The 16,948-nt window shown below is 35.4% G+C and overlaps 1 protein-coding gene across 1 annotated transcript in view; it reads right to left on the bottom strand.

Moving 5' to 3' along the window:
• LOC149796710 (uncharacterized) overlaps positions 1-16,948 on the bottom strand; it is a 79,643-nt gene that overhangs the window by 41,464 nt on the left and 21,231 nt on the right. The window contains exons 3-6 of the mRNA XM_089961340.1: positions 12,823-12,887; positions 11,220-11,303; positions 10,429-10,508; positions 9,860-9,977 (exon numbers count right to left, since the gene is read on the bottom strand). Of these exons, the coding sequence (XP_089817466.1) occupies positions 9,860-9,977; positions 10,429-10,508; positions 11,220-11,303; positions 12,823-12,887 (347 nt within the window). The remainder of the gene's footprint in view (positions 1-9,859; positions 9,978-10,428; positions 10,509-11,219; positions 11,304-12,822; positions 12,888-16,948) is intronic.

The raw sequence follows: 16,948 nt of genomic DNA, 5'->3' as shown, positions 1-16,948 counted from the left end.
CCTTCGATTTACTCTTGTTTAGGAAAACATGCATCATCAGATACATTTAAAGCAGTGTACAAACATACAAAGCGAGAACACATGTGGAATTTGAATTAGCAAGATCGGGCAAAATAAATGAAAAACAAAATGATCACACTGATAAATTCTAAATACTTCTCAATTTACAATATATACTAGCAATCTGATAAGCTGACGCACTTGCTATATTTATATTAGATAAGTCCTTATAATCAGCAACATAAATAAAAAGTCACACTGACAGATATAGTTTCATCTCTAGCTCACCTATTTTATATGGGCAAAAAGGTATACGTAGCTGAACCGACGCCCAAAGATTAGTATATGGAAAGACATTCTGCCAATACTAATTGCAGGATACAGTAACACCCATCATACGTTATTAAGCAGGACACAGCTTAATGAAGCAAGCAAATAATAAACAATTCACATGCGTTTATATATATATATATATATATATATATATATATATATATATATATATATATATATATATATATATATATATATATATATTGTTACGTGTTTAGGCTCCAATAAACATTAACACAGGAAAGAGTGCAAACAACAAGCTTTTTAATATTTAACAAATAACTTATTTGCCTGGAAATTTTTTTTAAAAATGAAAAAAGGAGAAGAACTTACGGTTTCCGAATCAAATCCAAACTTAATCTAAGAATAATCCACGAATTAAATTGCAAAAATCTTAGTAATATTTGTTCTGATAATTTCAAGTTCGAATCCTAATGGAAAATTCAAGATGGATGACGATAACGTATGCTGTAGTCAGTACTGTTCTTATCTACAGTTCCTTGTAGAAATACAAATAATGAAACTCCGGTGTAGGAAATCCAAATTAAATTTGTAAGCAATGTCTTTCCAAAATTTATGTGTGAACAACCCTTAAAATATTCCCAGAGAAAAAAGAATTGATCCTTTTGAAATCCAACGGATCTGAAGAAAATTATAACTCAAAATCTGGCTACAACAAAATAACTTGACATCAGTGTAAAAAGACCAAAACTGAGAAATCCCTCTCTACGCATCTCTATTAAAAATAACAAATGCGCTGTAATGGAAAAACCCAAGTTGCGAAATCTAAATGGGGGTCACGTGATCGTGTTTATGTCACGTACACCAAAAATGACCTTGACGAAAACAAATCATTTTAAAATAAAATATAACTTGTTTATCAAGGTTGCTACAAATTATGAAACAAGGTTAGGACTTAGATCAACACCTCGTGTTTACAAAACGAATGATTCAGGTCAATCATTTTTCTGGAAAAATATTATCTTCAGTGAATAAATTTACATTATAATAGCATATAATAGAATACAAAATTTAAAACTGACATACAATTAAATTAAAATAAATATGAATTAAATCAGATATATGTAACAATATATATATATATATATATATATATATATATATATATATATATATATATATATATATATATATATATATATAGAGAGAGAGAGAGAGAGAGAGAGAGAGAGAGAGAGAGAGAGAGAGAGAGGCATACAGATAACGTTGAAGAGGCTGTTATGGAGCTCCTAAATTTTAAGGTAGGTGAAATATTTAGAATTTCGAAATACAAATTAATTTTTTTTGCGAAATCGTGTCTTTCTTCCTTTAACAAAAAAATAATAATATTTCAAATCAGGCATGTAATTTTACTTTATTATTTCGCAAACTAGAAAACTTGAAAGAAGAGGATAGTTGGAATGTCTTAAGAAAACCTGTATCTATTAATAACAGACGGAATGGACTTATTCAAAGTTCGAAGATTTAACAAAAAAAAAGGAACGGACGGACGGTACAACTTATACAGTGTTTAAATGGAGGGATATGAATCACATGTTTTTGTATCACATGGATTAAATTAAATCCGCTACACCTTTAGCAGCGTGCAGATATGCATTTGACACCAATGAAATGTTCTCAGAAAGTTCATTTTGCACCATATGATAACTGAAATTATGCAACAGATATAAAAGGTACAATCATAACATGTAAACGCAGCGCAGAATGCTACACATGAAATGTGGAACAACTGATACAAGGAATGGTACAGCGAAATGCAAAATACGAGAGAAAATAAGGTTGCGTGAACGAAAGGCGATTAAACTGTTATTGCAGTAAAGGATATGAAAAATTATAAATACGTATTAAGACTGAATTAAATGAAGATGTCGTAAAACATTAAATATATCTCAATATATTTAGACAAATAAAGCCAGCCAACTTCATACTAATTTCTTGAATTTGAAAATAGACTTAACTAGGTTTGTCCTTAGACGGATACATAGTGCTTTCGAAAATCCAAAGAAACGATGCATTATTGGAGTAAATCTGATGCTTTAACAAACACAAAAAATGAGTCTTAATGGTATTTTCCACATAAACTCAGTTTTTACATACAAGCCACTAAACATTTAATTTCATATATTTAAAAATACATTGGTTATGTCAACAATAGTTATATTAGCGCCTCTGTCAATTTTTTCCGATCGTCAGATGTTCAATGGATACACAACAATTTGAAACACGAAGACACCATATTGTCCACGCCATAAAGAATACATTTTTTTTTATTAAAGATACTGTCTGCATCAGGTGTTTTAGTTTACTGTTTGTAATAGTTTTTCAACCCCTAATTTAGTAACAACGATGATCTTTTGAAGAACGACCTCAGCTTAACTGACGCACTTTCAACGTCTGCTAGTCTTCGTATTCGCATCCAATAAAAACTGAAAATAGCAAAACCGCAACTGCGAAAATAAGTAATAAAATAAATGTACAGTACGGAAAGAAGCAAATTGTCTAGCACTTCTGAGCAACAAACTTATGACACTTCCGATAATTATCGGCAATGTTCTTGCAACAGTTTGGTTAACCTATGCAGGGAATTTTATATATATATATATATATATATATATATATATATATATATATATATATATATATATATAAAGCCCGTTTCCATTTCCCTTGACATTGAACGAATCATCTTTATCACCTATAGAAGCAGACCCTCTTTCACTATCAGTTACAATACCTTCCACGAAGCTGATAATCGACCGAGCAACTATTTCTCTTTGTTTCCATAATTTTGAAGTTTTCTTCCGATTTTGGACTGGTTATTATTTTCAGATCTTTTGATATTCCATATGACTCTAAACTCATAATTTTAGTTTTTCTTGTTCATTTTGTAATATGATTCATTCACAGTCATTTGTTTCTTTCATAATTTATTATCTGTTTGTACCTGTTCGTCATGAAGTTCTAATTTTAATTCAAAACTTCTAATATTGAAGAGGGCAATTTGGCAGTATTTTTATATTCTCCATTTTTTCTTTCTAAAAGAAAAATAGTCTTCGGACAATGTGTTCGTGATCGGCAAGTGAATGTTGCATTCGTTGAATTTCATCTAAGAATTTATATTAGATTCCAATCGTCTTAAGTCAGTTCTAACCCGTGTATTTGTAAAACCCATATCTTGCACTTCTGTGTTGTCAGGTATCTTTATTGGTTACACTTGTACAGCATTTTTTTTTCAGCAGGTATTTAGCCTGTTTATAACGTTTCTTACATGTCTCAAAGTTACTTGCTAATTTCTCATTAATTAATTAAATAAGAAGAAACCAAATTTTTTAGCATCTATCTCGACAATCGTCAAACTGGGTGCATGATTGTACCTATCTGTATGGATTTAATATAAATTTCCTAATTACGTTCTCTACTAATACTTGGTTACAAACTTGTGTTTCTGTGAGCCTGTCAGTAACGGTGAATCTAATCGACAGGCACAATGACAGTCAGCCTAGTAAATAATTTGCTGCTGCAACTTCAGCACGCCGGATAACTGCAGATATATGCATGTGACGAAACATAGGTCAAGTAATAGTGACCTACAAATGCTGGAGGAAAAGAATAAATGTGATAGTGGTTAAGAACATATCGTAAAATCCGGACGCTCTACGAGTTTTAACCGATTAATTTCACAGCCGGCCAGGATAAAGATTATGGATGTAATTCTCTGTCATATCTTACAGGTTATTATGGATGTAATTCTGTGTCATATCTTACAGGTCGTTTAGAAGATGGTTGTGAAGTCACGGAAGACTATCCACATTATAGAAACAGTTGTCTAAGATAGGCAAACTGGAAGTTGTTACCTTGAATCTGAAACATTGATGAATATGTTCGATACACAGTCAGAGATATATCCGTCATCATGGGCATTAAATCATCATCTGTTGTAATATAATGAAGACTCACTTAAAACAAGATGAGCCCCGCATTTGTTGACGGCTCATCAACAACAGATTTATGTTGACTTTGGGAAGTAACTACGCGTCAAAGATGCAACGAGAGACAATTGGATGGAATTGTTACAAATGGTGAAACACGAAATGACTTTTATGAAACCAGCTCAAGGGAACATACTAAAGATTGGATGCGAGAACACATGTAAGGACCAAACGTTCCTCCACGTAATTGCACTGTGAAGTGTGTTTTATACCCATTGTTTTTCAAAACCGAAAAAGTGTTTTGCTATGCTTCTGTCCCTGGACTTTTCGATGCATCAAAATATAGGGGAACACTACCGAAGCACCGATATACGAGGTATCCATCTACTCCATGACAACACACCAGCGCGTAAATCTGCCGATGTGATAGATTTCGTGAAGGAAGGATAGCATTTAAACTTTGAAAGCTGAAATACGGCCAGTAGTGCCGTCTTCCAATGTTTGGAAAGCGATCAATAAAGTGTGTAGATGTTATTGGAAGTGCAATGAGAATGCAGTGATGAACAGTTCACTAATCAGAAACATTGTTGTTCAGCAAACCTAATATTCCAAATGGCTTTAAAATACTTCTTGTAAATATATATAGCATATGTATTGTAAGCCCATTTCATAACCAGGAAGTATGAATTGTTATATCAATTAACACTACTTGTTTCATCATCAGAACGTCTTAGACATAGATATAAGTAATATTCTCAGTGTATCATCAACTTATTTTCGGTCTCATGTTCCTACCTTATCATCGTCTCAACATTTTAAACTTCACACTTCAAATAGTCCCATTCAGCAATTTTTTTAAAAAAAATAACTAAAGAAAGAAGGGCAATATTAGTCGGAATAAGAGCTGGAACTTTTGGAAGACAAATGTGGCAATAAAAAGACCGTTCAGCTGCACAAATGATACAGTCAGCATCGTTCCACAATTGCATATATACATTTGTCGACGTGCTGCCACTAGCTTTTACGTACCTAACGTTCAAGTACCGAAAACATATCCTTTGTCGTTCAGGATCCGATAGAACCAATGATAAGCATAATACGAAACGATCAATATTTAAGACATCTTTATTAATACCTTCGATACAGATTAAGGTTTAAAATATGTTGATGGTACATAAAATACTTTTAAACTACTAGACAAAAACAATAACAAAATTCACATAGAACAAGCCAAGTCTATCAATCGAAATATCTTTCGCATCTTGCCTATTTGCCCAAAATAAAGTTTTGTCTGCTATTAAAGAATGCTGAACGCATGTCGTGAGAGACCTCGAAATTTATCACGACTAAAGAAGAACAGCAAAGACTACGAAAAAGTCATCGCCAACGATATAGTGTCATGAAAGAGCAAAATCCTCTGCATAGCGACCCATCTATAGAGTCAACAAAACCGGTTAACAGTAAGAGTTCCGGACTGTCTCTTTCATATATGTGAAGGACTAAAACTGTATCAGGGGTGCCACCGAACTTAAACTGCCGTTGTTGCTCACTACGATCTGGTTCTGTTCCTTTGGGATGGTGAAAACAATTGTCAGTCAGAGGTAAGACCAATAAACAATAGACTCAGTTATGGACTATTGATAATTAGCGAAATCAAATTTGGTTTGGTCAGAATAATTGAACGCCGAACAGGTGTAAGAGAGACGAAGCGAAAATAAACAAATCATGATTTTAATAGCTGGAGGAAGGTATAAAAACAATTCTAACTGGTATAGATATTTCTACAGATGGGAATTGGGTTTAACAAAACTAGTTACAGGTATGGTTATTGTTTTGGCTTTTGTTTGTTTTTTATACTGCCTTGCCATACTGTACAAGCACCAGTAGAAATATTGCAGAACACGCGTCTATCGAAAAGACGGACGCACTATTGGCCCAACAGAATTAACAAGAATTCAAGACTCTAAAACTAATCATACCTAGTCATAAACATAATAGAATACTGAGGTAGCCAATAAGAAATAATATATCCAAACAGTAGAAATTTCAAAGAACCACAGTGGCATTTATGAAAACAACGTACGCTTTGTAGATTTATTTTGTAGCGAAAATATCAGCGATAAAGAATGTTGCATTCACTAACATTTAAAACAAACTACACGCTGAGGTTCATCAATATAAAACAGATATAAAATGATATGTAAATAGGTAAATAATAGCGGTTGATACAATGTAGTATTTAGTAATTATAGAAGAAACGAAATGTTTAAACGAAACCAAAATTATGTTATTGATTTCAAAACTGAAGAACTGAAAACTCTCTTATTAAGTGGTAAAACTGATGCAGATAGAACAAAACACACCCACAATATTAACGGCATTGAAAACAGAATTTAACACGGATAATTATAAAATTGCCTGCTATGATGGAACTAAGACATTAAAAGATGGATATTGATAAATACAGAAAGAAGTAACACAAACTATTGACGGGAAACACACTGATGTACGATTTTCGTAGCATTAGAAAAATTATTAGTAGATACAATCAAAACAAAATCTCGTTACAAATATCAAACAACGAAACGTTTCTTGGATATTTTAAGTTCGAAACTTCATGATCATGCCTCTGCGCTAACACACATTTTCGCGTAGTCTGCCAAAACGCAACACTCCACTGGCCAATTGTAGCGTTTGTGTCGTCATTGATATTGATTAAATATGACAGTGAACTGCCAAGGTAGGCGAACGTGTTAACCGCCTGGAAATTTTGACCATTCATCCTGAGAGGACGAAATTGTCGCAAACGTAAGGGAATTCTTCATACTATGATGCATGTAGACGCTGATTTGACATTTTCAAACAGTCGTCAGCAAACAGGAGATCGCAAACTATCACATCCTGTAACTTCGTCTTCGCCCGTAGTCTCATAAGAGCGAAGAACCTGCCATTAGCCCGGTATCTCATGCCGATTCCAAGGTCATAGTTGTGGAAGACATCAGCAAACATGGCATCAGTCATCATACTGAACATGGGGGCCAACAACGCTACCTTGCCTGTCTCCATTGGTGACTGGGAACGGTAAAGATGACTCACCCTCGTCCAAGACTGAAGTATGCATGCCATCTCGAACCTGCAGAATCACTGCAAACATTTTTCTAGGAAACCAACGATTGCCATGATCTTCCAGAGGTCCCGACAAATAACTGTGGCAAAGAGTTTTGTCACGTCGAGGAATGTTTTGCACAGGTTGGAGTTTGCACAAGGTATTTCTCATGGTGTTGGCGAAATGCCTGTGGTCACTCGTCGTTTTCTGAAGCCACGCTAAATTTCATGGTAGGAGTCCTTGAATTATGTGATACATAAGGCGATTCAAACGAATTCTAGTGAGAAGCATGCTTGCTATTGAAAGCAATTTAATGATCCAATGGTTGTCGCAGGATTATATGTTGCCTTCCGCATGTACAATTGGACGATGAATTTATCCGTGCACTACGTTGACTGGAAGAGTTCAGTCAGTTTCGGTGCATGTACCATATTTGTACATACATACATACATACATACATACATACATACATACATACATACATACATACATACATAGTGAGACATAGATAGATAGATAGATTGGTTGATAGACGGATAGAGAGATATATTGATAGGCAGACATACAGACAGACACAGACAGACAGACAGATAGAAAGATAGATAGATTGGGACTTTGAAATATAATGGGTTTTCGGTTGATAGACGGATTCATGGACAGACAGATAGACATAGACAGACTGGCATGCACAGATAGATAGATAGATAGATAGATAGATAGATAGATAGATAGATAGATAGATAGATAGATAGATAGATAGATAGATAGATTGTGTGATTAGCATTTTTAACGTAGCTTCAACAATGTTTCAGTCATATCGCTACATACACACACACGCACGCACGCACGCACACATACATACACGCACACACGCACACATACACACACGCGCACACACGCACACACACACACTCTAAGTACACATGCCAGCACTTGCATTAACATTAGACAAGAACTGCATGGAACATTTGATCAAAGTTTAGTCATCATAAGTATAATGAAAGAGGGCGGAAGAATAAGATTCTACATTTGTTTTCATTTTTAGGAATGATGTGATGATATGAATGTTACTGTGAAACATAAGTGTGTGTGTGTGTGTGTGTGTGTGTGTGTGTGAATTAGATTTTTAACGTAGCATTAACAATATTCCATCATATCGCTATGATGTGTGCAGTGTGGCAGTTTAAAGTGATGTCTCGACATGTAGAATGATGTCCTACCCAGTCACATTATCCTGACACCAGGTTGACCAGTCCTAACACTAATCTCTTAATGTTGAGCGCCTAGCGAGGCAGCTGTTAGTACCATTTTTGTAAATCTTTGGATGACACTGCCCGGGTTCGAACCCACGACCTCCCCCTTCCGAGGCGGACGCTCTGACCACTAGGCCACCGGAGCGGTCGATATATGGTTAGACAGACAGACATACAAATATACAGATATATCGATAGATGGATAGCGTGAGATTTTGAAATATAATGGGTTGTTCTCTTGTTGGCACTGAACTTGTTTACCTGCAATGTGTAGTTCGGTTAACATAAAAAACAGACAGTAGTTCTATTACTTTGTAAAGCAAGCTATGTAACTACTGTACTAGTATTCCATTAGTAGCATACATTTGATGCAAGTCTTATTTGCCACGCTGTCTCAAACGCTTAAAAATATTGCAGAATACAATATAGAGATACATACCTAACGTTTGCTTGTAGAAGAACGACATTGGGGGAAAAGTTAGCACTGCTAGTTGTTGATGAAATTATGTTTATAAGGGTAATACATTTACAAATATGTATGGAATCTTGGTTTCTACGTTGCTTAAAACCAATATTGGTAGAAGTTACAATGAGCGATTTGTAACACTTCTAAAAGAAACAGGAATTAAGCTTGCTTTCATTTTCTGACAAAGATGATGTTGTTAAAAACCATTTCATGAAGAAGTCTCTGTGGTATCCAAAGCGAGTCTATGGGTAACATTATGAAGGAGTCACAGTGGTTTGCAGAGCGAGAGTCTATGCTTTTCATTATTAACGAGTCTCCGTGGTTTGTAAAGTGATAGTCTATGCGTTTTATGATGAAGGAGACTCAGTGGTTTGCAAAGTGTGAGTCCAGGTGTTACATTATATAGTTGGGTATATTATTTTGACCTTTGATTTACTGTCGTCCATCAGTGCGATACTATCAGGAATTTTCATTAATTTTAAACTGTTCATATTTTATTGTCTGCAGTCTTGAAGATTCGGGATCTCCTTGTCAAGATCATTCAAATAAATAATAGAACAGTTATGCATTCGAACTTTAGCTCTATTTTGGTATGAGTATAAGATGAAGATTAAACGTCGTGTCAGTAACTTGATGTGGTGGATTTGAAGAAGAATCAGTTTACCATATCTCTCTCTCTCTCTCTCTCTCTCTCTCTCTCTCTCTCTCTTTACAGTTAAAAATATCAAACATTTTGGCCGTTTTACTTACTTTCTTCTGTAACACTGAAAGGATTGCAAGAGCTCCCTTTCGGGGCTATAAAATGGAGGCCATCTCCGTCTACGCATTCTATCTCGAGGCTGGAGATCCGCCAATCTTCGCAAATATCCTGCGTAGGAAAACAAAATGAACAAGCAATAAAATCACAATTAGTAGTAGTAATAGTAGTAGTAGTAGCAGTAGTAAAATGAAAACTTTAAAGACTTTTACAAATATCTAAACTGACAAGAAAGCCGATTTCTGTTAAAAAGGAAAATACATTAGTTTTTTACTCGTCGGTGCTTTTCAATTTAGTTCTTTATGGATACTATATACCAAAAATTTTTGTTTTTGTTTCTATATTGTTAGATACGTATTTGTATGAATATCGTTTCATCAAATGAAGATTTATACTGTCTGAACCACTAGAAAAGTGCGCATCTAAGGGTAGGTGTATCGAAATAAATTATACTAAAACAGGGAAACAGGGAACGAGGAAACTTATTTCTTTATCAGTCATGAAGGTATAGACTTAGTTGTTTCTTTGTCAAACTATTATGGGACATATATCTTTAAAGTACCTCATTGATAAGTCTGTGGACTGTTCTGAAATGGAAGCCACCATTAATTGGACATTTCGTTGTTTTAGGTCTCCAGGGAGCTGAAAATCATTATTCAGAAAAGAGTTTTGTTCACAGTAGAACGAGGAATGTAGACTAACATTGATCACAAGTGATGATAATTAAGTTTTATTTTTTCATCTTTTGATATCACTTCAATCAATGCAATTACAGATATTTCCATAAGTGCCACGATTTGTCCTTTTAAATCAGTATTGTAATTTTCCGTCTTCTGTCCAGTATTCGTTAATTTGGTTCCATGCAGAACAGATCCCAGCAAGATGTCCAATTAACACTGAACTGCACGTTACATAAGATTCATAAATTGCATGTAATATTAGATTCATAAATTGCATGTAACATTAGATTTATAAATTGCATGTAACATTAGATTTATAAATTGCACGTAGCATTAGATTTATAAATTGCACGTAGCATTAGATTAATAAATTGAATCTAACATTAGATTCATAAATTGCATGCACATAAGATTCATTCACTGCGTGTTACGTTAGATTAATAAACTGTAGGCCTACGTTACTGGTTACAACTAAGATATTAAGACTTTCCAGAAAATAAGCAAACACAAGATCTTAGGATAAGGATGGCAAAATTAAAATGTAAATTCAAGCTTTTACGAATTGTATGGCTGAATCCGGTTGTTTAGGTATAAGTATTTCAGAGAATCCAATACAACTGATGACGTTGCTTGAACTGGAGACTGACTTTATATGTAACAATGTCAACCTTACCAATAAGCGGCCACTCGTCTAACATATTGTTGTGATCACGCAGTTGATCACATAGCTCTGGAAGATTAGCTTCGTATTTAGGCCCTATAGAAGAAGCAAAATGAAGCTATGAGGCTATAATAGCAAATCATCAGGCAATGTTAAATGAAATGTTATATATATATATATATATATATATATATATATATATATATATATATATATATATATATATATATATATATATATAATCTCTCTGGTGTATATTTTTAATTCTCTATAATGAATTCTATATACCTTGATTTCTTTCATAGGAATCCGGAATGACTGTGTAGATAGATGAAAATTAATTACTAAGTCGTCATTCGAGTGTATCTGCTACACACGAGTACATATAGCACCAATTGAGTAGCGTCATATTTTGGTGAAGTTTGCTTAATCGTCAGGGAATATGGGTTCGTGTGTACAGGCAAGGCGATTGATGCCCTTTAATCGCAGACCTGGGTTCTAATCTCCGTAGAGTACGAATTAAAAATTTGAGTTAAAATATTAATTCTGCCTACAATTATCTAACATTCTTTTATAGAATCTAGGGATAGCGCTTTCCGTTCGGTCTGATGTATATGCATGTTTCTCTCTCTCTCTCTCTCTCTCTCTCTCTCTCTCTCTCTCTCGCTCTCTCTCTCTCTCTCTCTCTCTCTCTCTCTCTCTCTCTCTCTCTCTCTTCTGAATCAACAAGCTGTTAAAATAGTTTTGTGTGGTTCGGGATTGATTTTCCCCCGTCAGTTTTCTTTTCAATGTTCTTTGTTTCGTCAGTTATTAACAGCTCTTTAATGGCTGGCATTCATCATGCCTAAACAGAGGGTACGTTTGAGACGAGCTTTCTATCAAAGTACCGTTCGAACATTCTACTGCAGACATACCTTACACATCGTAAACGAAACCCCTGTCAAGTTGTCATGTTCCATTACTTTAAGTATCTGCTGGGATTAATATACATTCCTATAACAACTCTAAAACGAATGTTTAGAAAGAAAAAAGATCACAGAAAGACCATTTAAAAGTATCCTTAAGTTGCTATCATATTGACTGGTGATGAAAGTGTCGTAACATCAATGAGCCCTGCGTCTTCCAAGATACAACGTAGACTTGAACTAATGTTTCCGGGACTTAAATACCGTTAATAAAATGGAAAGAACACTTCCAAAGTTTACTGTTTTGCATGTGTCAATCAGAGCTGCCATAAACACTTGCATATAGACTTCTATATAATTTATTAATTATCCCGTTACAAAGGAACACATAATATTGAACAACATCGCAAAGTTTCTTTTTTTTAAAGTTCCGATTTCAAATGTGAGAGCAAATACATACCTATATTGCAACGAATTTGAATTTTATATGCTTATTGAAAACTATATAGGTGTCAGAGTTCTTAACTTCAAGGCCCTCACAAGTTAAAGTGATCAATAAATTGGCATGATAATTTAAGGGAAAAACAAAACAAACAAGCAAACAAACATGGTGTTTTGTTTTAGATGCCTATTGTAATTTGTGGGAGGGGCCATTTCATCAGGACCGAGATGCCAGTGTCTGATACAAGTATGGCCTGTCTGTTACGTACCTTCCATGACTTGTACGATGTTGCCACTTCTCTTAATGAACTTCATACATAAGAAGTCAGGTTTTCTGAAGAAGAAAAAAACAACAACACATTTTACGATAATTGTAGCAACAGTTGTTGGAACAGTAGTAGTAGTAGTAGTAGTAGTATCAGCAGCAGCTTCAGTATTATCAGTATAGGATACAGTAAAAGTGGTCAGCTGTAGGAATCCTCTTCGTCCACACTTTCTGTTAAATGTTCCTTTCACTGGTAGGACATTATATTAGTTTTATTTCTTATCACGATGAGAAGAGCCATTGTACAACACATAGCGTTGGCGTCGATGTTGGCGATGTTGTACAACACATAGCATTGGCGTCGATGTTGGCGATGTTGTACAACACAGCGTTGGCGTTGATGTGTACGATGTTGTACAACACATAGCATTGGCGTCGATGTTGGCGATGTTAGACAACACATAGCATTGATGCTGGAGATGTTGTACAACACATAGCGTTGGCGTCGGCGTTGGTATCTGAGTCTAATATCTCAATCATTGTCAGCTCCAACGAAACAACTTGGAGGGAGTTCATAGAACCCATGCAGATTAAGTCAAGGGGGCTAACTTGGTATATAAATGTAAACGTGTGCAATCTTTACTATGTTTTGAATTTCCAGGTGACCGCAATACAAGTTATTTTTTAGGATAATTTCTTATTGTCAGATACTCCAAATTATGCCATAACAACGCATACAATGCAGGATCCTCCTCCCCCAGTTTCCATCTCACAGATCCCTGGCCTGCTTTTTTTGGCCGACCCTCACCTCTGATATATAGATGATCGTAAAAAATTGGCCATGGTTAAAACTGAATTTATGAAACGAATTGAATAATGTCCAGCTTTTGTGAGCCTTGGCGAGAAAAAGCTGTACATTATTCAAAGAGTTTCACAAATGTAATATTAAATCATTACCCATTTGAGATTCTTTTTTAACACATAGTTTTTATTTCTGCGGAAATTATTTAGATAGAAAGAAGAATGAACAATTTCGCTCATTCTGACACACGATGCAACTTTCATTTAGTGTGCATAAAATATAGTCCTAAACAAAACTGAACTAGTAAAAGTAGATTGTGCTTTTTTCACAAACTATAAATCAAAGAGCAAGCATCCATCCGAATAAACAGAACATTTTATAACAACGTAATCATTTTTCAAAACAGAATGATCAATGCATGCGATGTCACATTGTTTGATACGGTATAGAGAAGGCCTAGATGACATGTTTACCCTAAAATGTCACTAAAGATTACATTGTTGCGATTTTCATGTGAAATAGGATTACTGGATGCAGAAATTCCCATATTTACTGATGTGATTTGATTTTTAACGTAGCTTTAACAATTTTTCAGTCATATCGCTACGATGTCTGCAATGTGGCAGTCAGTTTATAGCGATGTCTAGCACTGGGGCATCATGCCGCAGACATGTAGCATGATGTCCCACCCAGTCACATTATCCTGACACCGGGCCGACCAGTCCTAACACTAACCTCTTAATGCTGAGCGTCAAGCGAGGCACCTGTTAGTACCATTTTTGTAAGTCTTTGGTATGACTCGGCCGGGGATCGAACCCACGACCTCCCGCATCCGAGGCGGACGCTCTAACCACTAGGCCACCGGAGCGGTATCCCCATATTTACTGCAGTGTATTTGTAAATGGATATGTGCAGCATTTGATTAGGGACAAAAGACTGTACAGAAGACATAAACAAATTTCTTTTCGAGTCGGATTTGCATCACATATTTATTGCGTAAATATGCTGTGGTTGGATAAAGTTCTATCAGTTTGGAGACCGGTTTATGTTCTCATTCTTCTGTGAACAAGGGTGAGTTTATTTACTTCTGTAACTTTACATTTAAACCACGCTTGTAAATTGGGTGAATTCTATTTCTATGCTACAGATATACCGACCCCTTCCCCACCCCACCACCCCACCACCCGCTATCAAATGAGTAAAATGAGTTTGACTTCTTTTTGTTCTTGCTTTGGTGTTTTACTCCATTTTTATTATGACGATATTGTTATACATCACAAAACAAACCCCTTTTGGGGTAAATTGTCCATATTCAGACGGCCGGTATAAGGGATCGTCCATAAATGACGTCATGCACCTGGTGGGGACGTGGTCACACATTTGTGACGATGTGTGATGAGGGGAAGGAATTTGTGTAAAACATGTGTGACGGGGGGGGGGGGGGGGGCGAGGAGTAAAAAAATCGCCCAAAATCGCGTGACGTCATTTATGGATGGCCCCTAACCTTTCCTCAGTTTCCTTTTGCAAATCGACTTGAAAAACGGCCGCCAAATTGTTCATTGAAAGCAAAACATTCTAGACTGCGGGAAGGTTTCCCACGATCGCACCCTATCAGAAAGAGAATTCTGCACAATAATGTAATTGACTTATTCTGACCAATCAGAACCAGACAAAGTGAGATGTTCACGTGTTATAATATCAAAACTGTTAAACAGCACACAGTATAGGCAAAGTGTACCGACTATGTGCTAATAAAAGATATTTCTGAATCCGCCCTATAATATCAAATTTTACCACCTTGTATACATACTCCTATAAATAACATTATGTGTTTGATGACGGTGTACATCTTGACGAGTATTACAACTACATCATAGTAATATGTCACAGTAACTCATAATTCACTGCACTGACTAAAGTTTATGTTTTCATTTATTTATCAGGCAGTTTAATTTGTCATCAATTATAACACTGTTGACACTGAAATACATTTTCAGTTTTATCGAATTAGTTCATTAGTTCTGTCTCAAAATTGTTTTATTCTTAATGTTTTGTTAATGTTGTTGGACCGCTTCCGTGGCCTAGTGGTTAGATTGTCCGCCTCGGATGCGGGAGGCTGCGTGTTCGGACTGCGGCCGAGTCTTACAAAAGATTTAAAAAAGTGGTACCAACAGTTGCCTCGCGATGCGCTCGGCATTAAGAGGTAAGTGTTAGGACCGGTCGAACTGGTGTCAGGATAATGTAATTGGGTGAGACATCATTCTACATGTCTCAGCATTATGCCACAGTGCCAGACATCACTATAAACTGCCACACTGCAGAAATATGACATCGTAGAGATATAACTAAACAAACTGTTAAAACAACGTTAAAAATCCAAATCAGAGACACACACACGCACGCACGCACTAACACATACCGACACACGTGTTGATGTTGTTCTTAACTATACCCGCGGGTTAATAGCTCTTTTACCTAGTCTCTTCATGATTCATGCAATTGTCATACTTAAATTTAAATATCAAGAAATGAAGCTGTACTCTAACTAAAAATAAATCATTCACAGATCCCAATATTTTTTTTTTACTGTACAGATCATAATGAATGCCAGTTTGCGTATAGATTCTCATTTGCAAAGTGTTATAATGCAATCGTGATTGATTTCGATAACGTTCAATATACTGGTCATAATTATCAGAGTACATGTAAAATTTTGCCAGAAGACAATTTCATACTTCCGGCCTAAGTATGCCAATTTCCGTACGAGTTCATTTGTATTAAAGATTAATTTAAAGTCTTCAGCCCCGATAATTTGTCGTTATTCAGTTATAAGTATAGGGCGGCATTAAGCTTCTGGATAAACAATAGATTCTGAGATCTGGTTGATGAAACTTCCGTGCCTATCCCGAACCAAGCAAGTTTTAGATGCGCTATTTTCTGAGTCGGAAGTCGGAGTTATTAGAAATACTTCACATGTCCGGTTGAACGCTTATAAGCTTGCGGTTTATCAACTTGATTGCAATCTAGTGCACTGATCATCGCACAAACTCAGTACACATAAACATTCCCATTTACGTTTTCTTCGGAATTATGTACGCGTAACTATAGAGGGTAACAATTAAGTTATTTTAACCAATTTGTGTTATCCGAGTTTACGGTGAGAAACTCTGTAAGGCAGTACACATTACAGCTTGAATAATTTGTTTTCTTCAAAAATACTTGTGTTCGTATTTCAAACCATTGTCAGAATTTAGCACTTGGTTGCAGGTCGTACTATTATAATTTTCATGTACAATACAGATTTACCAAAATACCAAACGATAAATCC

Source organism: Sinohyriopsis cumingii, chromosome 6 (assembly GCF_028554795.1).
Source record: "Sinohyriopsis cumingii isolate HCF-2022 chromosome 6, ASM2855479v2, whole genome shotgun sequence".
Taxonomy (NCBI): Eukaryota; Metazoa; Mollusca; class Bivalvia; order Unionida; family Unionidae; genus Sinohyriopsis; species Sinohyriopsis cumingii.
This window is presented reverse-complemented; position numbering and strand designations above follow the sequence as displayed.